This window comes from Thamnophis sirtalis, unplaced genomic scaffold (genome assembly GCF_051295495.1).
Source record: "Thamnophis sirtalis isolate CommonGarterSnake01/CBP01778 unplaced genomic scaffold, rThaSir2_p1.2 scaffold_1, whole genome shotgun sequence".
NCBI classification, from domain to species: Eukaryota; Metazoa; Chordata; class Lepidosauria; order Squamata; family Natricidae; genus Thamnophis; species Thamnophis sirtalis.
The window spans coordinates 97,348,553-97,371,457 of record NW_028261381.1 but is presented as its reverse complement, the minus strand read 5'-3'; the positions used below and the strand labels follow the sequence as shown (position 1 = coordinate 97,371,457).

The 22,905-nt window shown below is 37.9% G+C and overlaps 1 protein-coding gene across 1 annotated transcript in view; it reads right to left on the bottom strand.

The window, feature by feature from the left end:
- Positions 1–15,901, bottom strand: part of LOC106556784 (catalase) — a 35,683-nt gene extending 19,782 nt beyond the window's left edge. The window contains exons 1-5 of the mRNA XM_087704316.1: positions 15,779–15,901; positions 7,236–7,407; positions 5,349–5,459; positions 4,359–4,489; positions 2,633–2,737 (exon numbers count right to left, since the gene is read on the bottom strand). Of these exons, the coding sequence (XP_087560442.1) occupies positions 2,633–2,737; positions 4,359–4,489; positions 5,349–5,459; positions 7,236–7,407; positions 15,779–15,844 (585 nt within the window). The 5' untranslated portion in view covers positions 15,845–15,901. The remainder of the gene's footprint in view (positions 1–2,632; positions 2,738–4,358; positions 4,490–5,348; positions 5,460–7,235; positions 7,408–15,778) is intronic.
- Positions 15,902–22,905: the final 7,004 nt, after the last annotated feature.

Below are 22,905 nucleotides of genomic sequence, written 5' to 3'. Positions count from 1 at the left end.
AAAAGATTCTATCCAAAATAAATTGAAACAAGCCATTTTAAAAATTTCTATGCACAATACTTTGAAATGGACTCAGGAGTCATGATTGACACTGAGTGAATTTGCACTTTTAATAATCAGGAAGATACAATGGCATTGAAAAAAGTGACTGATGACCATTTTTCACACTTAGCGACCATTTTCACACTTAGCGACCGTTGTGGCATCCTCATGGTTACGCGATCAAAATGTTGATGTTTGGCAACAGATTCGTATTTCTGATGGTCGCTAAGTGAGGAGTCTCGAGGAGGGGGAAAACATTTAGTGACCAAAGTTACAATGGCATTGAAAAAAGTGACTGATGACCATTTTTCACACTTAGCGACTGTTGCGACCATTTTTCACACTTAGCGACCGTTGCAGCATCCTCATGGTCACGTGATCAAAATTTTGTTTGGCAACAGATTCGTATTTATGCTGGTTTCAGTGTCCTGGGGTGACCTTTTGACAAAAAAAATTTTTTTTAATCAAGCCCCCCCCCCCCCCCGGTCAAGGGTGTCCCTCTTTTCCAATCTGAAAATCTGGTCACCTTAGGCTAGAACAGTGGTGGGTTCCTCTCCCTGTTGCTACCAGTATGCTGCTCACAGGGGCCGCACGTCCTGTTTGTGCACAGGGGCAGTGAAGTGTGCATGTATGTAGGCACTGCACACACATGCACACTCCACCGCCCCTGTTACACCCAGCTGCTTGTCGGAGCTCACGCAGGCGCCGCACGTTGCGCGCATGTGCGCAATTATCCGGTTGCTTTAAAAACAGGTATGAAGTGAAGTGGTATATCTTCAATTGATTTCTATAAAAAACTTGCAACTGAGCACTCCTCAGGAATAAGGACCACCTTTATTTTTAAAAATACCTCAAGGTGGCAAACATACCAAATACTCCTCCCTCCTATTTTCCCCACAACAACAGCCCTTGTTTGCCATTGTTTCATTCCTAGGTCTGAGAAATAGTGACTGGCCCACTGTTCTAGCCACACCTTATGAACAAAGCCAGCTAGGTAATCTTGGGCTAATCACTATTTCTCAGCCCTAGGAAAGAAGCAATGCTGATTACTGAAATAAGTAAATTGTTGTAGGAGCAAGAGCTACACAATAAATAAGTAATATATTTACAATTGAAGAACAATTTCTAAGGAACATCTCTGGACTATGTGCAACAAATGGTTAAACTTAATTTAGGAATTAATCAAATAAAAAGAATAGGAAACGAATTGAGGCCTTTGAACTATGGTGCTGTAGAAGACTCCTGCAAGTCCCTTGGACTGCAAGGTGATCAAACCCATCAGTCCTAGATAAGATCAACCCTGACTGCTCTTTAGAAGGCCAGATCCTGAAGATTAAACTCAAATATTTTGGCCACCTAATGAGAAGGAAGGACTCACGGTTGAGGGCAAAAGAAGAAGGGGATAACAGAGAATAAGGTGGCTGGATGGAGACATTGAAGCAGTTGATGTGGGTTTAAATGAACAGCGGGGGATGATAGAGGACAGGAAGGCCTGGAGGAATGTTGTCTATTGGGTCATGATCGGTCGGTCATGATTTTGCGACTAACAAAACAACAATCAAATAAAAGTATCTCCAATATCTTCCCAATAAATCTAATGCTGTCTCAGAACATCCCAAATTATTTTCCAGCCTGGAATTAAAAGAATTGGAGTTGCCTGTGTGAAACTCAGTATTTCAATTATTAGCTTATGTTACTGAGCGTTTATTACTGCAATACTGCATTCTAACACTGTATGGTAATGCAGTGGTTAGAATACAGATGAGAATACAGTATTGCAGGTTAACTCTGCCCATAGCTAGGCGTTCGATCCTGACTGTAGTGTGTAGTAAAAGGAGGATCAAGGTTGTTGGGACAATTTGTTAAATTTGTTAAATTCTTAGAGAATGCTGTAAAGCACTATGAAGAAGTATGTTTAATTGCTATTGCTATTTTATTCCCATAATTAAGCATTCTAACTACAACCATATAATCTAAACACAGATTCTGCAAATCTTTCGATGGGAAAAGATGGATAGTTTCTTCTTTATATATAAAGCAAGCTTTGAAAGCAGTCTTGAGTTTTTCTTTTAAAAAATAGTCTTAAACTCAGCTAGCATTATTTTTTTAAAAAAATCTTTTTAGTTGCTTTTTGTATGTTATGAAATTTTTATTGATATTGCAAATGTAAGGTAACAACAGATAAATAAAAAACATTGTTCTTCATCATAATTTATGGCTTTTATACACACTGTATGCATAGTTCTATATTCATATTTCTACTTGCAAAGACAAACATATTAATTTCAAGGAATTCTAGATACTACCCTATATTTCTCTCTTTCCCTTCATGTTTGCAAGAGTGGAACTGGAACAAGAAATGGCTTATTGTAACTTTTTGGCTTTTATCTTAAAAAATGACAATGCCATAGAAACTAAACCCAGTTCTCTTCTCTCTTGAGAAATTTTTCTACGATGAAAAATGTAATTTAATATAGCAACATAATAAGAATCAAGTCTTTATATCTCCTGGTCTCTGTCATTTCCTCTGAGCTCAAGATGAAGAATAGATGACTTAAATGAAACAGACTAGAAGGGGGTAAAATCTTACCTGGTGCAAAGATTCAGGGCGAAGACTCCAGAAGTCCCATGCCATGTTTGGGTCTTTCAGATGTGTCTGTGGATTCCTCTTTTGAGTATGAATAAAAGATGGAAACTAGCAGAATATAAAACAAAGAATTAAAATGCTATACACTTAAATTTAAATCTACGGGTAAAGGTAAAAGTTCTCCTCGCACATATGTGCTAGTCATTCCTGACTCTAAGGGGTGGTGCTCATGTCCGTTTCAAAGCTGAAAAACCAGCGCTGTCCGAAGACGTCTCTGTGGTCATATGGCTGGCATGACTAAATGCCGAAGGCACACGGAACACTGTTAGCTTCTCACCAAAGGTGGTTCCTATTTTTCTGCTTGCATTTTTACATGCTTTCAAACTGCTACGTTGGCAGAAGCTAGGATAAGTAACAGGATCTCATTCTGTTAAATGGTGCTAGGGATTTGAACTGCCGAACTGCCAGCTTTTCTGATCGACAAGCTCAGCGTCTTAGCCACTGAGCCACCACATACCTACAAAATCTACAGGTAGTCCTTGCTTAACAACCATTTGCATAGTGACCATTCAAAATTATAAGTTCACTGAACAAAGGGGTTATCACTTATGCCCAAAGTTATGATTGTTGTAGTGCCCCCATAATCTTGATAGTGATATGGGTACCTGTTTGTACTTGTGGTTGGTTGCCCTACATCATGTGATCACCATTTGCAGTGTTCCCTGTCAGCTTCCCCAGAAGCTGACAGGGAACAATGGGGAAGCTAGTAGAAAAGGTTGCAAGTCACTGCTGCTACCTGCCAAATTCCTTTATTTTCTTGGGACTGGCTGAAAAATTTATAACTTGAAATGCAAAGATTTCAGCATGGAGCATTTGCAGTATGAAATGTTTATAGCCAGCCCTCACAGACAAGAGGACTTCCTCTCGTTTCTGAGGGGTTGCTGAAAAAGATCCAACCCAAAATTCAAGCAGGATTTTCAGCCCAGACGATTTATAGCCACAGAGCAGAGAGGTAGCACAGTAGACAAGGAGGATAGGGTTGTGGAAGAGGCCTTGGGAGGAGCAGTGCAGACAGCATAACAGGGTCTCTGCTCAGGAACTAAAAGTCCTGCTCTCTGCTCAGGAACTAAAAGTCCTGCTAGAGAACTGTTGGCAGTTTGCAATACAGTGTCAATGAGTTCTAAGTGTCCGAAAGAAACTATAATGGCAGGTTCCAAAACAACGACCATGCTTATTATGGCAGAAACCTGATTAAAAGCATATTATTTACTTAGAATTTCAGATAGCATGATTTTTGTTTTTGCCAAGCTTTTTTCCCCTCTCAGACGATTATGTTATCCTGATATTATTTGCAAATATTTAGACAATGATATTCAGTTTTGCAAGCTGAATATTTGCAAACCCTTTAGTGCCATCCCATTTTAATAAAATTTTAAATATGGAACAATCATCAAGAGAAACCTACATGGGAAATAATCCAAGTCAGGAATATTTATTTATAGAGTTAATTTCAGGTCCATTAAATTAATGGTTTGAATGTGCTCACATATGCAAATTGCATCACTGCAATTGAAACATTTGAGATAGAATATTTATTTGTATTACTATACACATTCAAATGGCATAGAAGACCCTTGTTAGAAGATATTGCTTTAAATACACACCATTTTCTTTTTCTTTACTTTTTAAGGTCCCATAAATCATAAATATCACTAATGTTCCAATTTACCAGTAATGGATCTCTAATGAAGAAGATGGGAGTGTTGTTCCCTACAAGATCCCAATTTCCATCTTCAGTGTAGAACTTCATTGCAAAGCCTCGAGGGTCACGCACTGTGTCAGCTGAGCCTGATTCTCCAGCTAAAAAAATTATATCCTGTGATTAAATCCTATGCTCATAATCTAATACCCTAAATGACATTGCCAATTTATTTATTTAAGGTGGAATTATAATCCAGAAAGTTGACATTTAAGAGATAAAGAGCAGAAACAGAATTGCACAGAAGTAATTTAAAGTTCAGAGAGATAGCAGGAGGCTAGGAAGGTGTGACTTAATAAACATTACTTATAAATGATCTTTTAAACACAAATAATTTACAAAATACATTCACTGACTAAATGCAGAAAAAGCACTTATGAAATATTCATTAAATTTACACCTTGGTTTCATTCTTTAAATGTATTGGAGATGCCCACTCAGCAGACTGTGGACAGTTTAGAAAATATAATACTAAATTAAAACAATTAAAAACATCAAACAAAACAAGGCAATACAAATTTTAAAAAAACAGCTGTTTTAATCAAACTGTCAAATAATGTTATAAATTATATGTCATTATTCTTTCAGATACATACAGACATAAACATCCTTTAGAGAAATAATACACCTATATTTTGGGTATTACTAAAACTTGCTCAAGGCTATACATGTGTTGATCCTTTCATGTAGTAATCTATTTAATAAGATTCTATTAAAAATTAGGAAAATATAAAGAATCAACATTTCATATTGAAGATGTTATTTATTAAATGACATTGCCCAGTATCAATTGAAAACAGCACATAAACATCCACTGAAATAAATGTGTTACACACACACACACACACACACACACACACACACACAGACACAGACACAGACACACACACAGACTCAGTGAAACTTCTTTATATATGAAGAAAATAAATTAGATACACTGAAAGTCTGGAAGATCCTTACCAACAGTTGAAAATCGAATAACCATTGGAGTTTTTTTGCCTATGTGCTCAAATACCTTTGCCTTGCAAAATTTGTTGATATCATGAGTCACTTCAAAAAAGCCAAATGCTCCTGAAAAATTAAAAGGGATTAGTTTATTACAATTTTAAAAAGATTGTTCCAAAGTTCATAAAGTTGCAAAGAATATCAATTATAGTAGATGAAGCAGAATATAATATTTTCATTATTATCAATGGCTTATAAGTGCACATTTTATGCTAATTATGCTAAAGATTATTCCAAAGTCCATAGTGTTGGAAAGAATATCACCTACGGTAGAAGAAACATTAATATCAGGGACTTACATGTACCCATTTTGGTGATTTTTTGGGGGGGAAAACATTACTAGAAATAAAGCATCTCCTTTTAGTGAGTCTCTGATTCAACAAAGGATTCTAATGAACAACAAAGGATTCTAACAAAAAAAAACAACTTTCACTATTTTTTTCTTGTTTCTCCCCTGACATTAACGTAAAGCAAATGAAACAATTATTGGATCCATAGCCATTGCACACAAATGGTTTTTACAGACTGAGCAATAGTAATTTCTAAATATTTCTACCTATAGCATATCATTCTTGATTAGATCTGTATGTGGAAAGAAAGGGTGTATTACATGCAAGAAAAAACAGAAACTAAATTATCAGTAAATATTAAATATGCATAGTGAAATTATTCTTAGTTCAATATGAACCTCTGAATCATAAATACATTTCTGGAGCAATAAATGCAAAGAATTCTTCCTCTGGCCAATACAATATTTATGGATTTTCTTTTTAAAATTCTGAGAAAATATTATGAGTCAACTGAAAGTTGACAAGTAAACTATGGTAGGTTAATAAGAGCTTAGTACATATGATACAATTAAGCAAGGATTCAGCAGAATAAATCATGATATATGAATAATGTAGTATTACAGAACAAAGTGAAAAAAATTATAAAAAGATCTCATTCTCCAACATTAAAGATGGTTGATCGGATTCTAATATTTTCTGGTTACTTCTATTCGCAAATCTATGAGCCATACAATTGATACAATTAATTAACCACAATTTTAATTCAAACTTTTAAATAAAAAATGTTAAGTGTTATTAAATTGTATCTATCAGTAAAATACAATCAGCAAAGATAAATAAAGTTATGATAAAAACAAAACTTTAAACTCTCACAAATGGATAGATTATAGATAATTCAAACACCAATAAAAAAAATCAGTAGGAAAAATTAATACTACAATAACTAATCATCATTGGTTGCTTCTCAGACTACTGTACATACTCAACTTATGACCACAATTGAGCCAAAAATTTCTGTTGCTTAAGTCAGTGGTTCCCAAACTTGGCAACTTTAAGACTTGTGGTCTTCAACTCCCAGAATTCTGGGAGTTGCAGTCCACAAGACTTAAAGTTGCCAAGTTTGGGAACCACTGGCTTAAGTGAAACATTTGTGAGTTGAACCCATTTTACGATCTTGCCACAATTGTTAAGTGAATCATGAGAGTTGCTAAATTAGACAAACTGTTGTTAAGTGAATCTGGCTTCCTCTTTGACTTTGCTTGTTAGAAAGTCATAAAAGGGGATCACATGACCCCAGGACACTGCAACTGTCATAAATATGAGTCAATTGCCAAGTCTCTGAATTTTGATCCACATAACCATGTGGATGCTACAATCGTAAGTGTGGAAACTAGTCATAAGTCACTTTTTTTTAGTGCTGTTTGTAACTTGGAACAGTCACTGTTGTTAAGTCAACGACTACTTGTGTAAGCATCATAGAATAAAAAAATATTCCTGAATAGATTGATTAAAAGCATAAGAGGCACAGACACATGCAAATTCAAAGACTAACCGGCTCCTTTGGCATGGACAACTCTCTCAGGAATCCTTTCTCGGTCAAAGTGTGTCACCTCATCCGTGAAAACCGCATCCTGAACCAGGAGTGGGCCTCTTGGACCAACGGTCAGGACATTCAGCTTGTCTCCCACTGGGATTCCAGCTCCTGTGGTTAAGGAATCAACTTCCTAGGTTCAAAACAAAATCACAGTTAATATAACAATAAAAGCATCCACAATTTTTTAAAGGTAACTTTAAAGCAATTCGAGATTAATTTGACAGACAAATCTGAGGAAATTTGCTTTCCGTAGTTTCAGAAAAATTTGACATATTATTATCATATGAATTAAGAGATTAGCTGTAATACAATAAAATATAATTTTAAGTTTAAATATAGCTAGTGGTAAAACACGGAAGTGTCCAGTGCAGGAATCATGAGCCGGGATAGAGTTTGAAAGCACTGAGAGTTTATTCCAGTGATGGCGAACCTTTGGCACGCATTCTACAGGTGGCATGCACAGCCATCTCTGTGGGGACGCGAGCGGTCGTCCCAGCTAGCTCCACCGTGCATGTGTGCATGACTCCCACCAGCCAGCTGTTTTCGTGTCTCTGTCGCGCAGATGTGGTGCACAGGCGGGACAGGGGGCGCACGCACATGCGTGGGGGGAGGGTCAAAAAGGACTCCTCATTTTAAACCTGAGCTACCAATTTTCTCTTCTAATGTAAATGGAACCTCTTGTTACATTCAAAAGACTGGGGCTGCAGCATTGAAAAAATAAATATATGGTTCTTTACAATAATAAATTGAAGACTGATTGAACTTGCCACTTATGAGCCTATTTCATACATACATAGACTCTGTATGGACAAGCAAATGAATCTCATAATGAGATATGGAACTCATTTACATAAATAGGTTAAAATGATAATTATATAAATGTATTATAAATATATATCTACTTGACTAATTACATTAGATAATACATAGATATATTAATATAGAGTTGTAATTATTTACATATAAAATGATATATCCTTTTTGTTGTTACTGTATTTTTCTTTTTTAAAAAAAAGATTAGGTTTTTTCTTTTTTTGACAATGCAGGCCTTTTTATATTTGTGAGGTTTTTTTAACCTGTTATTTTAAAACAATAAAAGTATCTTTAAAAAGAAAAGGCTATTCTTGAAATTAAGCTATGCTGACATCAAAGAGTTCCTCTGAGATTTTAAAGTCAGCAAATGAAATAACCACAATTCTAAGAATGACAACTTCTTCAAAAGCATTTCATAATAAAGGTTTTCAGCCCAAGGGTGTCAGATTTCTATGTCACTAGGAAATGTTTCTCCTAACGCAACCGCATAGTTTTCTGCTTGCATAGGTGCTATTCAGGCTCAGTAAGATGTTTAAAGGACATGGCTATAAGGCAGTGACGGGTTGCATCTTGTTACTACCTCTTGCAATGTTTCCTGAACTTAAATAACTACCTTTCTGCTTTGGATGAAAACTATTGCACATGGCTATCGCTCATCACAGAATCACGCATCACTATACTCAATAGAGCTCTGAATTAGCTAAAGCACACTTGATAGAGCAGCATATGGCTTGAGACCTGCATGCAGAAAAATTAAGCAGGATGGAAGAGGAATTTTCCGAACGTTTTCACATGCTTTGAAAAGAAGTCTTCGCTATTTTTAAAACTTTTGTGAAACATTCAAAAGACTTAGAGTGCCCTAGAGAGTGGATTAACATGCACGTAGCAACATAATTAGGGTACTGGTAGTCCGCCACTTCAAACCATTCCATTAGCGATCGTTTGAAGTTACAACAGCATTGAAAAAAATGACTTAGGACCATTTTTCACATTTACGGATGTTGCAGCATCCCCATGGTCATGCAATCAAAATTCAAACTACAACTGGCTCATATTATGACGGTTGCAGCATCTTGGAGACTATCTTATGACGGTTGCAGAATCTTGGGGGCATATCATCACCTTTTGCAGTCTTCCAATAAGCCAAATGGAGAAGCCAGATTCACTTAACAATTATGTTATTAACTTAACAACTGCAGTGATTCTCTTAACAATTGTAGCAAGAAAGGTCATAAAATGGGGCAAAAACTCACCTAACAACTGTTCACTTAGGAATGAAAATTTTGGGCTCATAGGTCGAGGACTATTTATACATCAAGGAATATGTACACAGAGAATCACTATGGGTTCAATGCATTCAGTTGTACATTTCAGGCTGTTTCATCCCCAGCTCTCATTAGGCAAAAAAATATTTCCGTACTTCCAAATGCTTGACAAATCTTAGGACTCTGCTACACATGTAAACAAGCCATTAAATTATCTTCCTAGATGATTTCATGTGTTATATTTTTGAATGTCCCCCCAGCACTTCAGTCAAAAGCCAATACTTCAATCTAGGGTTCACTCTTGCCTTAAAAAATAACATTATGGAATTTCAAATGAGAATTCTGTATTTGGTTTCATATATTTGATCATTCATGAATCCTCGGTGATTCATGGTTGACTAGGGTGGCATTTAGCAACTGCTGATTTATCTAGGTATTTTAAACCATTATGTCAAACAAGATCACCCAGTGCATCCCACTCAAAATGAAAGATAAGAAACAGGATCATGCCAATGAAATCCTTTAGGGAATTACTTACAAATTGGGATCTACTTTTTCATCTCAAGGAATTATTCAAAAATGTATTCAATTCAGAAATAACATGGATAAACCATCCTGGGTAACTTTAAGCAAGAAACTAAAGTAGTGTTTTTTAAAATGGAAATCTAGAGATAGATACCAGTTTAAGCGATACTTTATTTTTATTTAGTGACAACAACTTGAGAATTTTTTGACATTAATAAAATAACCATGCACAAGTTTCTGGGATGATATATCCCAGTTTTGTCTAGCTGCATGCTTCAGGGAAGTTTCATCATGAGACCTCATAAAACAGAAAATATTCCCACACTTCCAAACGTCTTGATAAATCTGTTTTTTACTGCTGTGCTCCATGAATAAGAAAGCCATTAAATAATCTTCCAGGATGGCCCCAGGATACCACACAATATCATAAATTATTAAGATCTGTTATTACATTGTAATTTTTAAATATGAAAATTAGGGGAAATAACCATAGCATATAAATGAAGGTAGTAATCAAATTAACTACCTTCACCTTTAATTAAGTTTAAAAATGTTAAATGTAACAATAATATAATGTAACAATAGTGATTTTATTTATTCTATGCTTATAAGATAAAACAGCACTTTTCTACAATAAAACAAAAAATCTAATAAAATCAGTTTTGTCCAGACCCTAGTTACTAAATTTGTATTCATGCATTTATCCAATTCTGGGTTTTATAGCAGTTTCATTTCCAGACTGTACAAAACAGGAATATTCCAACATTGCATAATGCTTGATAAATGTTTTACCGTAACTTTCATTTCTTTCTTTGAAGTATCTGCAGTGAAATCATCATACTAGAATACACACAATTGTTCATACCAGTAACCCCAAAAACAAAAAAGGCAGTAAAATAATAGACATTATTCTTCACCGTGGCTATTTCTTATATTAAGGAAGTGCTGAAATCTTGCCATTGGGTTTCTTAGTTGCTTTGTTCACTTATATAAAGTTGTAATGAAGTATTTTGAGAGGAGCCCAAGAATAAAATATGTATATTAATTTATTAAGGCAGGATTTGATTTGGGAACATGGCCAGCATATTTAATTCAATGGCTTGCAAAATACCTTTGGGGTGGTATAAGATGTTTTTAATTATATCAACCCACATGATAGCATTGTTAATACACCCATTTAAATTGCCAGTTTTTTTTTAAAAGCCTTTTATAAAAGGTCTATGCTGTAGGCAACCAGTCACAGCTTGAATATCAACTTCTTATTTTACCAAGTTGGTGATTTTTTTATCTATATAATTTACAAGGTCTTCCTCATGCAATGGAATCTCATAATTAAATTAAATAGGGTTGAATGGCGATAGCAGATCTTAATGTGCATTTATACTGCAGAGAAATAGCCCAATGAGAATGAATTTAATTTACATGCAATCTGTCAGACCTGCAAGCCATCTTTTCGTTTTGGACTTCAGGCCTGCCACACTTTCTATCATGGGAAACTGGGAGAGGGGATTATGTGGAGTTGGGTGATGTGTAGCCATAACAACATTCTTCTCTGAAAGTCAAGGTCGACTTTGACTCTGCTCCTGCCCAGATCTGGATGGGAGGAATCTGTTTTCGTGGCAGTGAAAGATTGGACCATGTGATGAATTTGCGGGTGTTGGGGCAGGATCTTGAACTTAACTGGGTGGGAAAACCTGGAAGCTTTCAGATTTGGGTTTTCCCAGATATGCCAACATGGTTCTTTTAATAAATTGGAACTTTGAGGAACCTCTTGCCTTGGACTCTGATTTTATATTAGATGCTATTTGGAACCATGATACAACCACTTTGTCGTTTCAGTTGCAACTAAGATATCAGTGCAATTTTAAATTTAAATTGTCTTTTCTGTTTAAAATATATTCTTTAATTATAACAAAAACATACTACTTTAAAGCTAAATATATCAGGACTTTGAAGCCCATTAAAAACTCATAGTATGCACTCTGAGTGCTAATTTCTTATAAATCAAAAAGATGAATTACAAAACTCATCTCTCATTGCTCATTCCATACATGTGTCAAGATACTAAACAGAGTAAAATTCTGTAATATTCATTCCATTAATCAAGTTTAATATTTGATTAATATTAACTCAAGCTTCATACTAAGTCACGTTCCATATCTCCAAAATGATCGCCTTTGATGCTTATTTTTCATTAAACGGTGATGTCAATGCTACTTGTAAAAATCAGTAATCAGCATGCTATTGTGAGTATGTTCAGTTACACAACTTCCATACTGGTAGTCCTTGCTTAACAATGATAACTTGGACTTAAATTTCTGATGCTAAGCAAGATAGTAATTAAGCATGGAATCATATGACAGTTAGTGATGGAAATCCACATTGCTGTTGTTAAGCAAGGAATGTAGCTTCTGGCCTGTAAGCGAGGATATCATCACAACTTCCTTCTGGCCTCCAACAAGCAAAGTCAATGGCAAAGGTGGCAGGAAGTTCCAAATATCAGGTGGCCTGCAAGCAAACCAATGGACAGGTAAATGGTTGCCATGGAGTGGGAGCTAGGGTTGTTTTCTGCCAGCTGAGAGAGAATATATTGCATGGCATGAGTATGGCAGGGCTGGGAATGGCTGCTGCTGGGTGCGGGATGGTATGTAGGTGGTTGGAGTGGCTGGGCAGGGAGTGGCTGCTGCCAGGTGCAAAACAGTGTGAGAGGTACTGCAATGATGCTGCAAAAGCATGGGCAGGCCAATTGCACAAACAATTTACAGAAGCAATTTGCAACTTTCTCTGCCATTTAATTTGAGTTTGCTTGTGGGAAATTGGCAGGGAAGGTTACAAATGGCAACCACGTGACTGCAGAAACTATAAATATCAAAAGTCTGGGCTGGTTGCCGAGATAATGTACATGTGCATGCTGGCTGGAACTTTGAGAATGTCATAAGTACCTCTTGTTCTGTGCCCTCATTTGAATGGTTGCTGAATGGTTAACTAAGAACTATCTGTATATTTGAAGTCAAACTGGTGACACCGTTTCTCATGATCTCCTCTAATAGACAGAGGATGAATTCCAAGTATGAATGTGGGACAATACATATTCAATTGCAACAGCAGAAAGAGACAGGGGAGGCTTTCTTCATTTATATCACCCTCCTACTCTGATTGTTGTGACCATTTTTCCTGGTATTCCAAAAGGAGTGTCTGTGGCAGATTTTCTGATAAGAGATGAGAAATGGAATTAATCCCTTGAAGTTGCCTATCCACCTTTTCTACCATTTATCACAGAATATAGATAAGTCAGAGAAAGCAGGGCAAGAGTGCTAATCATATTAATGCATCTCAGCACAATGTATAATCTTCATAATGAACTCACACTTAGTAAGTTCTACGTTCTAAAAAAAATACTGTACTTTTACTGGAAGCAACACTTCCATCCAATTAAAACAATTGAATCTTAATTGAATTGAACCCTTTAATAATACTGTATGACTTCCTAGACTACAGCTAATTATTTTCATCTATTTAAAAGGCTAACTGGTGAATTGAACAGTCCTCCCAATCTCTACTTGTTGAATACACTCCAGATCTGCTTTGTAGGTTGCAGGCTAGGAATGGAGCAAAGGAGAGAACAGCAAAAGAAACTTACCATACAAACTGAAGATTGATATGTACTACACAGTGATACACAGCCATCTTTTGTACAATTTAGCTAGAATTATAAAAACACTAATAATGTTTAAGCTGAAGAATCACCTGCTTGTATCCTGGTTAATTCTGTTAAATTGTATATCAAAATCTTTAAAAGTTTCTTTAAATGACACTGGAGGGAATATAAATTTTAATTTACTGCACTGTAAACAAATGCATTTGATTGATAAAGAGAGAAATCAACTTTATTGCTTTTCATTCTATTTTGGAATCTTCAATCAAAATAGCCTAAAATAATTAATGATCCCATTATTTAATAATTGAGCTTCCTGGTTAATAAAAAAGAAAAGAAAAATAGAACAAAATTGACTATCATAGTGTTGACTTTTCCTTAGATGTATTTATGTGTACATAGTTTTGTTTCTTCCATTCAATTATTTCAGATCATGATCAGGATTTTTCAGTAGTAGTTTGCCATTGCCTGCTTCGTTAGGGCTCAGGGAGCAATTAACCCAAGGCCATCCAGCTCTGTGCCTAAGGCAAGACTAGAACTCACACTCTCCCATTTTCGAGTCTGATGCTTTAACCACTACACCAAACTGGCTCTCTTGTAATTTATTACATTGTATTAAAGTAATTAACAGTTAAGCAAAGGCAGAAAAGAGACTGTTTGCTTCATCTTAATTTGATTCTCAAAAGCATGCTGAATATGTATTCTATTTAATTTTTCTTTATGTACACCTAAGAGTATATGCACCAAAGACAAATTCCTTGTGTGTCCAATCACACTTGGCAAAAAAAGAATTCTGCTCTGCTCTGTTCTATTCTATTCTATTTATTCTAATGGCTAAAATTGAAAAAAATATTTCAAGTCAGAATAAAGCATATGGATTTAAGCAGATTTCAATTTATACTTGATCACTGGTATCTGTTGGATTGATATTAATTCTTCTTTAAGATTTCTTTCAATCCAACAGATACCAGTGGTCAAGTATAAATTTATTTCTCTTGAAATAGGGTTTAAAAAATGTGGTATGGATGGATTGTACCAGGAGCTGCATTTTCTCCTTGTAAGATGGTACCATGAATATCACATACTGTATCTGACAGAATATGGCAGATGCTGAGAAAGTATTTTCCTTCTTGATAGAAATAAGTCATTATAAAAAGTGTAGTTAAGAATTGTTTGTCCCAAAATATAATAAGCTACATTAGACTAATTCGTAAGAAAAGGACACTTTTTCCAGAGGTCCCTCATTAATCCACAACAGTTTGCTCTATCACAAAGGTCTCCAAATTTGGCAACTTTAAAACTTGTGGACATCAACTTCCAGAATTCCACAGTCAGTTAAGTCAACAAGTCTTAAAAGTTTCCAAGTTTAGAGACCCTTGGTCTAGTGGTTTTCTGTGAGGAAAATAGGAGGAGGGGGGAGTATTAAGTATCATCATCATCATCATCATCATCATCATCATCATCATTGAAATTTGCCACCTATCTCACTGTGGGGCTACTCTAGGCAGTTACAATAATAAAAAGGAAGAAAATGAAAGGACTCTAAACAATAAAATAAAACAATAAAATAACTGGGAGTGGGAGACACTAAGGAGAATACATCTACAGGATCACCCAAAAGATGGACAGATGGAGTGCAGAGTGCAAGGGGGGAAGTGGAAAATGCCATGAATCCATCATCCACCTTTACAGTGAAGCTCTCCCATTGCATCCTCAGTCTAAGCAGCAGAACTAGGTTGTATGCTTGTCCTTTTGAACTCTTTACAAAACTAATAAAAGGATTAAAGTAAGAAAAAAAAGAAAACAAATTACTCTTTAGTCAACCCCTTATCTATTTGATATTTTTAGTTGTATTATATTTTACAAGCAAGAAACACACTGCTTATCTTGCAAAAAGAGAGAGATGTAGAGTATCCAAACCAGATCAAATCTTATTTCTGAAACTATTCCTTAGCCAGCCTTCCCGACACCGAACCTATTGCAGTTCCCGCTTCCCAATTATTAACTACACATCTCCAACTCCGTTTTGCTGCTATCTGTTGTCCCATTACGAAATAAAGCGCACGCTTCTCTTCGGCTCCATGAACAATATACTATACTACATCACGTTATTCCAGGTTGATCTCCTCCGCCCTCTCCCCGGATGCGCTCCGACTTTCCTCCGCACGCAAACGCGCGCCAGAAAGACAGACTCTGCCGGGATTTGGGGGGGGGGGAGTGGGGGGGGGAACCGCCGTCGGTACCTGCAGGCTCCGCTGCTCTTGCCAGCGCTTCAGCTGCTCCTTAGCGAAATCCCGATTGCTGGTCATTTTGGTAGACTCGAAGACCCTGACCCTAAGAGAGATGGGACGCTGTCGGCTGGGGAAGCGCTTATGTCAAAGATCTTTTATTGCGAAAAAATAGAGAGCGACTCCTCAAAGCTGCACCACTCGCAATCACCATCGTTAACAGCCGGATCCAACTGCTTAATATAAGCCTCCTGAAAATTCAACGCCCGCAGCCCCGCCCCTTCTTTTCTTCATTGGTTTGGGGCTCCCTCACCAAGTTTCTTCTCCGATGCTTAGTGGGTCAAGAGTCGAAGAACTGATATTTTGGATGCTTGCAAAGGAACATTTGGAGACAGAGTAGTTGGCCGGCTTGCGGACCTGAGAAAAACGGTTGGAAGGAAGGGATCTGGTGGGGCCACCTTATTATTTACATTTGGCAGGTAAATGTGCACAGCAGCATCCCTGAACTTGATCCTTGCCTGTTGTCTGAAACTAAAGCTCCCAATACAGGTAGTACTCAACGTTCGACCACAATGGAGCCCAAAATTTCTGTTGCTAAGTGAGTTTTGTCCCATTTTACAACTTTTCCTGCCACAGCTGTTAAGTGAATCACTATGTTGGTAAGTTAGTAACTCTTAACACTACTTAAGTGAAACTGGTTTCCCCATGGACTTCGTCAGAAGGTCACAAAAGATGATCACATGACCCCTGGACACTGCAAGTGTCATAAATATGAGTCAGATGCCAAGCATCCGAATTTTGATCATGTGATCATGGGGATGCTGCCATGGTCATAAGTGTGAAAAATGGTCATATGTCATTGTTTCAGTGCCGTTATAACTTTGAAAAGTCACTAAATGTACTGTGATAAGTCAAGGACTACCTGTGTTCCCAACCAACATAGTATTTATTTCCCACCTTATTAGAATTCAGTCTTTTTTTAAATAAAATTTTTATTTTCAAACAAACACAAACACACAACACATATTACATAAAAGCCTCTTCAAATACATACAGTGTGTAAATTGGTTACAAGGTCTTTCTGCGTCCTTTCCATAGTCATCATTTGAATTTTATCAAAATTCACATATTGTCAATCAAGATATCTTTGTATACATTGTTATTATGCTTCCTTTGTTTATCATTATTGTCTCTCCATTTTAGACAAGGTATTCTAAATCTATAACCATTAATATTATAATGATTCATTGTATCATCTTCAATATATCCAATAATAAAGGGTTTTTTTTATCCTATTCGAAGTCATTCTATTATTTTAGCATTGATAACATTCTATAATAATTTTCAATTCCATGTTTTTCCCCATTATTAGTATCATCAATCTAATATACATGTATACCAATTGATATAATTATTAAACATCCATTAAGCCCAGCTATTATTACATCCTTTCAACATAAGGCATATTAAATTTGAAGTAAATTTATATTATGACATTTTATTACATCATCATGAAATCATCCAATGATATTACATCTTTATATTCTATTCTATATAGCCTGGAGTTATAGTGGTAAGTCTTTTCAATCATTAAATGGATCACCACATGACTGCTCCTAATTTTATGACTTTTGTGAGGCGGTTGTTAAGTGAAAACTGTTATCATTGAGCTGTTTTATATAATGGATTTTTTTTTTGCTACAAATCAGAAATTAATGTTGCAAACTAGGAAAAAAAACCTCAAAAATTATGGTACATGACTATGGGATGTTGTAAATGGCCATAAAGGTGAGCTGGTTGTCAATAACCAAAAATGTGATAATTTGACTGCAGCATATATGTGTTCAGCCTTTGGAACTTTACAATCAAGTGACAAGTACCTTTGTGATTGATCCATTGTATTATCACAGTCACTAAGTGAGAACTACCTGTATAACAGTTATGCAATGCAGTTTTTTCATATTTTACTGCCATTATGTTTTTCATTTACTTTCATTGTAATTTAAATTGATTGTTGTAATGATTTTTATGTAGTCTTCATTATTGCTTTGTATACCAACCAGAATCACTATATAAGATGGGTGGCTATATAAAGTACACCCTCAGTTCATCAGTCCTCAGTTTAGCAGACTCCAGGTGCAACAAACAAAACCTGTTTGCTATTTCTGCATGTATAATTCTATATATTGCAATTAAAAACATGGGACTTAAAAGCAAGTTAATGTGGTTGTATGATTTTAATGTGAAGGACTTTAATAACTCATCTTAAGTTAACTATGTGAACCTATAACAAAATTATGTTTTAATACTCTAACATGGTATAATATAGGATTACAATATTTTAAGATTATGTCATATTTCTCAAAAGTATCTTTATTGGATTTGCATTACTCTCCCAATCTGTGCTTGTGACTAATTTGTTATCAAATTCATGCCTTTAAGCAAAGAGAAAAGATTCAAGGTAATATCCAGCTGTATTTCCATATTTCTCTGTTCCAGAATCAAATATTGTACATGAACCTATTAGAATAAGTAGTAAAGCAGCCGCCAAAATAATTTATTGAAACTATGATGTTGAGAAGTAATGTTCTCACATATCCCTTTTTCTTGTTTCCTGAATTTTTACCAGTTGTAAAGTAAATATTTCCTTATTAAGATCTTTTACTAATGCATATGAATACAGTACATGCATTGCCTTTGATCAATATTTTACATACATTTGATATTCTTATTTATTTATTTAACCATATTTATATGCTCACTGTCCTGAGTGATTCTGGGCGGCTTACAATAGAATAAAAGCATACATTTCAAAACCTTAAAAATGTTAAGATTAACAATCGTTAAATAAAAAGTTAAAATCAAGAGCAGACAGCACAGAGGTGGACTTTTATCTATCATTCAATCAACCACCTCCAGTATAGTGTACTCTACCTGGGCCCAAGCCAACTGGCAGGTTTTAATGCTCCTCTGGAAGGCCAGAAGGGTGGAGGCAGATTTCTCCTCCAGAAACTAAACCAGGGACCTTTCCACACAAAACATGTGCTCTATTGAGCCATAGTTCTTGCATCTAGATATATAATTATCTCTTTCATCGGATTATAATTAATAACAGACTCTTTGCTACATGCTATATCCACAATATATGATATGATAACATAAGAATGATATAGGCTGGGGGTGCCAATCCACAATCAGAAAACAAACCTGCAACAAGGCCTCACTCTATAATTTTATCGAATTATATTAGATAAAATAACTAGGCATTCTTGTATTTCAGGGCAAAATACTTAATTATTAAATAAAAACCCAAATTACGGCAAATAAGTCTGGAAAGAGAGTCTCTTTCTAGAATACGTAGTATTTCAAGAAGCAATCTATGATTATTGCACTAAAATTAAGTTTAATCATTAATAAACTTCTATCGCTTTTCTGCTTAGTTGCTTATTTTCCTGATGCTAGGATTGAGTCCTAAATTTCTTTGTTCCTCCCTATTTTGAGTTGGTCAGACTACATCTACAATATGCTACCATGAGAATGCTGTAGTTTGGGTGTGCCAATTCACAATCAGAAAGCAATCCTATAACTATGCCCCATTCATATCTTCTCAAACTGCCTGCAGCCAGGGTGAAGTTTACTGCAAGTCATTATAGGTGACTCCTTGCCAACTTTCTTGTTGTTTATCTCAAATATCTATTATTCAATAACAGGTTGCTTCTGATTACAGCGGTTTCCTTTTATGGCGTGTTAGGCATATTTCTTTTCACCTCTGCCTCATCATCTTTTACACCCAAGCACGCTGACAATTGAAGGCTAATTTAGAATTGCTCACAACTGCCCATAGGTATCAACACATACCTACACTGTGAAGGGCTGTTGGGTAAATGTAGGATGTAGTTGGCTTCAGATAAACCAAACACCTTCCAAAGCCCAACTTTTCATTTTTTCATTTTTTTCATTTTCACTTTATTTGTATGCCGCCCTTTTCCCTGGGGGGACTCAGGGCGTCTCACAGTTCAAAAATGAGGGGGGAGGACAAACAATTTACAACATGGAGACACTACATCATTTAAGAACACAACAGTCATACAATTCGAGCGGGGTTAGAATCGTTAACCCCAGGCCAGCCGGGACAGCCAGATTTTAAGGGCGGCGCAGAAGGACTGGAGGGTGGTGAGGGTCCGAATCTCCACGGGGAGTTCATTCCAGAGGGTCGGAGCAGCCACCGAGAAGGCTCTCCTCCGGGTAGTTGCCAGTCTACACTGGCTGGCTGATGGAATTCGGAGGAGGCCTAATCTATGCGATCTTATCGGTCTAGTGGAGATAATTGGCAGTAGGCGGTCTCTCAAGTACCCAGATCCAATACCATGGAGGGCTTTGTAGGTGACAAGTAGCACCTTGAATCGCACCTGGAGATCAACAGGTAGCCAGTGCAGCTCGCGGAGGATAGGTGTTACGTGGGTGAACCAAGGCGCACCCACGATCGCTCGCGCGGCCGCATTCTGGACCAGCTGAAGTCGCCGAATACTTTTCAAGGGCAGCCCCATGTAGAGCACATTGCAGTACTCCAGCCTAGAGGTCACAAGGGCACGAGTGACTGTTGTGAGGGCCTCCCGGTTCAGGTAGGGTCGCAACTGGCGCACCAGGCGAACCTGGGCAAATGCCCCCCTGGTCACAGCTGACAAATGATGTTCGAAAGTCAGCTGTGGATCCAGGACGACTCCCAAGTTGTGAACCCTATCTGAGGGGCGTACAATTTGACCCCCCAGCCTGAGAGATGGAACACTTGGCCAATTCGTGGAAGGGAAGCACAACAGCCACTCGGTCTTTTCTGGATTGAGCACAAGCTTGTTAACCCCCATCCAGTCTCTAACAGTCTCAAGACCCTGGCTTATCACATCCATCGCTTCGTTGAGTTGGCACGGGGCGGACAGATACAACTGTGTATCGTCCGCATACTGGTGGTATTTTATCCCGTGCCGTCGGATGATCTCCCCCAGCCGTTTCATGTAGATATTGAAAAGAAGGGGGGACAGGACCGAACCCTGCGGCACCCCATACGTTAGGGGCCTAGGGGTCGATCTCTGCCCTCCGACTAACACTGACTGCGACCTGTCCGAGAGGTAAGAGAACCACCGTAGGACAGTGCCTCCCACCCCCACCTCCCGCAGTCGGCGCAGAAGGATGCCATGGTCGATGGTATCGAAAGCCGCCGAGAGATCAAGGAGCACCAGGATGGAGGCATGGCCTCCATCCCTGGCTCTCTAGAGATCATCGGTCAACGCGACCAAAGCGGTTTCTGTGCTGTAGCCAGGTCTGAAGCCTGACTGGAATGGATCGAGATAACTGGCTTCCTCCAAGGACCGCTGGAGCTGAAAGGTCACCACCTTCTCAACAACCTTCCCCACAAAGGGGAGGTTGGAGACTGGACGATAATTGTTTAAAATGGCTGGATCCAAGGATGGTTTCTTCAGGAGGGGTCTCACCATCACCGCCTTTAAAGCGCGGGGAAAGACCCCCTCCCATAGGGAGGTGGTAACAACCGCCTGGATCCAGCCTCGTGTCACCTCTCTGCTGTTTACAACCAGCCAGGAGGGGCACGGGTCCAGCACACATGTGGAGGCACCTACAGCTCTCATCACCTTGTCCACGTCCTCAGGGGTAACAGCTTGAAAATCAATCCAGCGATGGCTTACCAGATTATCCCTTAGTGCCTCGGCTGGTTCTGCAGAATTGGAGTCCAGGTCCGCCCGGAACCGAGCAACTTGTCCGCGAGAAATTGGACTTAATCCTCAGCCCTGCCCTGCAGCGGATCGCCCGTATCCCTCCTGTTTAGGAGGGAACGGGTTATCCTAAACAGGGCAGCTGGGCGCGACTCAGCGGACGCAACCAGAGAGGCAATATGTGTTCTCTTAGACGTCCTGATTGCTCGAATATACTCTCTGGTGGAGGTTGTTAAAAGTGCTCGGCTTGATTCGGATTTACTGGACCTCCATAAGTGCTCTAAGCATCTCCTTCGGCACTTCATCTCCCGGAGTTCCTCAGTAAACCAAGGAGCCCTCCGGGATCCACTGCCTCGGAGCGGCTGTAGAGGCGCAATCCGGTTAAGAGACTCCGTCGCTGCCAAGTTCCAGGCAGCAACCAGGGTCTCCACCGGACTGCAGGTGAGAGTATCAGGAATGACCCCAAGCTCCGCCTGGAACCCCAAAGGGTCCATAAGTCGCCTGGGGTGGAACCACCTGGTCGGCTCCTCCTCCCTACAGTGCGGGTTTGGTCTCCGAAAGTCAAGCCTCAATAGGTAGTGGTCTGACCATGACAGGGGCAAGATCTCGCTACCCCTCAGACCAAGATCACAATTCCACTGCTCTGAGAGAAATACGAGGTCAAGCATGTGACCTGCACGTTGTGTGGAGGTACATATCCTGCATGCAGGTTGGTTGATCCAACTTCCTGTTCTCTGCTTTGCTGTTTTGAGTGCCCTCTAGCCAGAATGTTACATTTACAGAAATATAAATGGAATGGCTATGCAACTGTTCCCAAACAACAGGCACATGCTGTATGTTCTCTTCCATACAGTTCTGGAGAAGTCTGCTCAGCCCTTGGCTCAGAATGCATTCTTTCTAAAAAGATAAACTCTAGTACTATTCTCAAGACTTGATAGTAAATAGTGCTAGTATAGAGGACTTATCATTCCTTCCCTCAATAGATCAGGTTTAACTGATCTGCCAGTCACAAAGTGGAACAGTTACTTTGTACTGAATATCTATCCCAACATAGGACGAGAGAAACAGATTTAAATTTTTGTTTAGGAAAGGTTATGCTGTTTTTTTCACCATCTTCATTATTCAGGCACATGACATTCTCATCTACATTCCCAATCCACATAATTTACTGGCTTAAAATTGTACCTGCTCCTAAACTTAACAAGGTTTGGGTTTTTCCTTTGATAATAAACTTCACACCCTATATAATAATCCCATAAAAGAAGAAAAGACTTCCTCTCTAAGCAGAATTAGATGAGTAACAGAAGAAAAGCAAATTAAAGAAAAGTATTTCATCTGTTTACTCCGCATCTACAAGCTTTTTCAACAATTTGGGTTTGTACACATGTGACAGATTATGAAATACTGTATATGCTGATG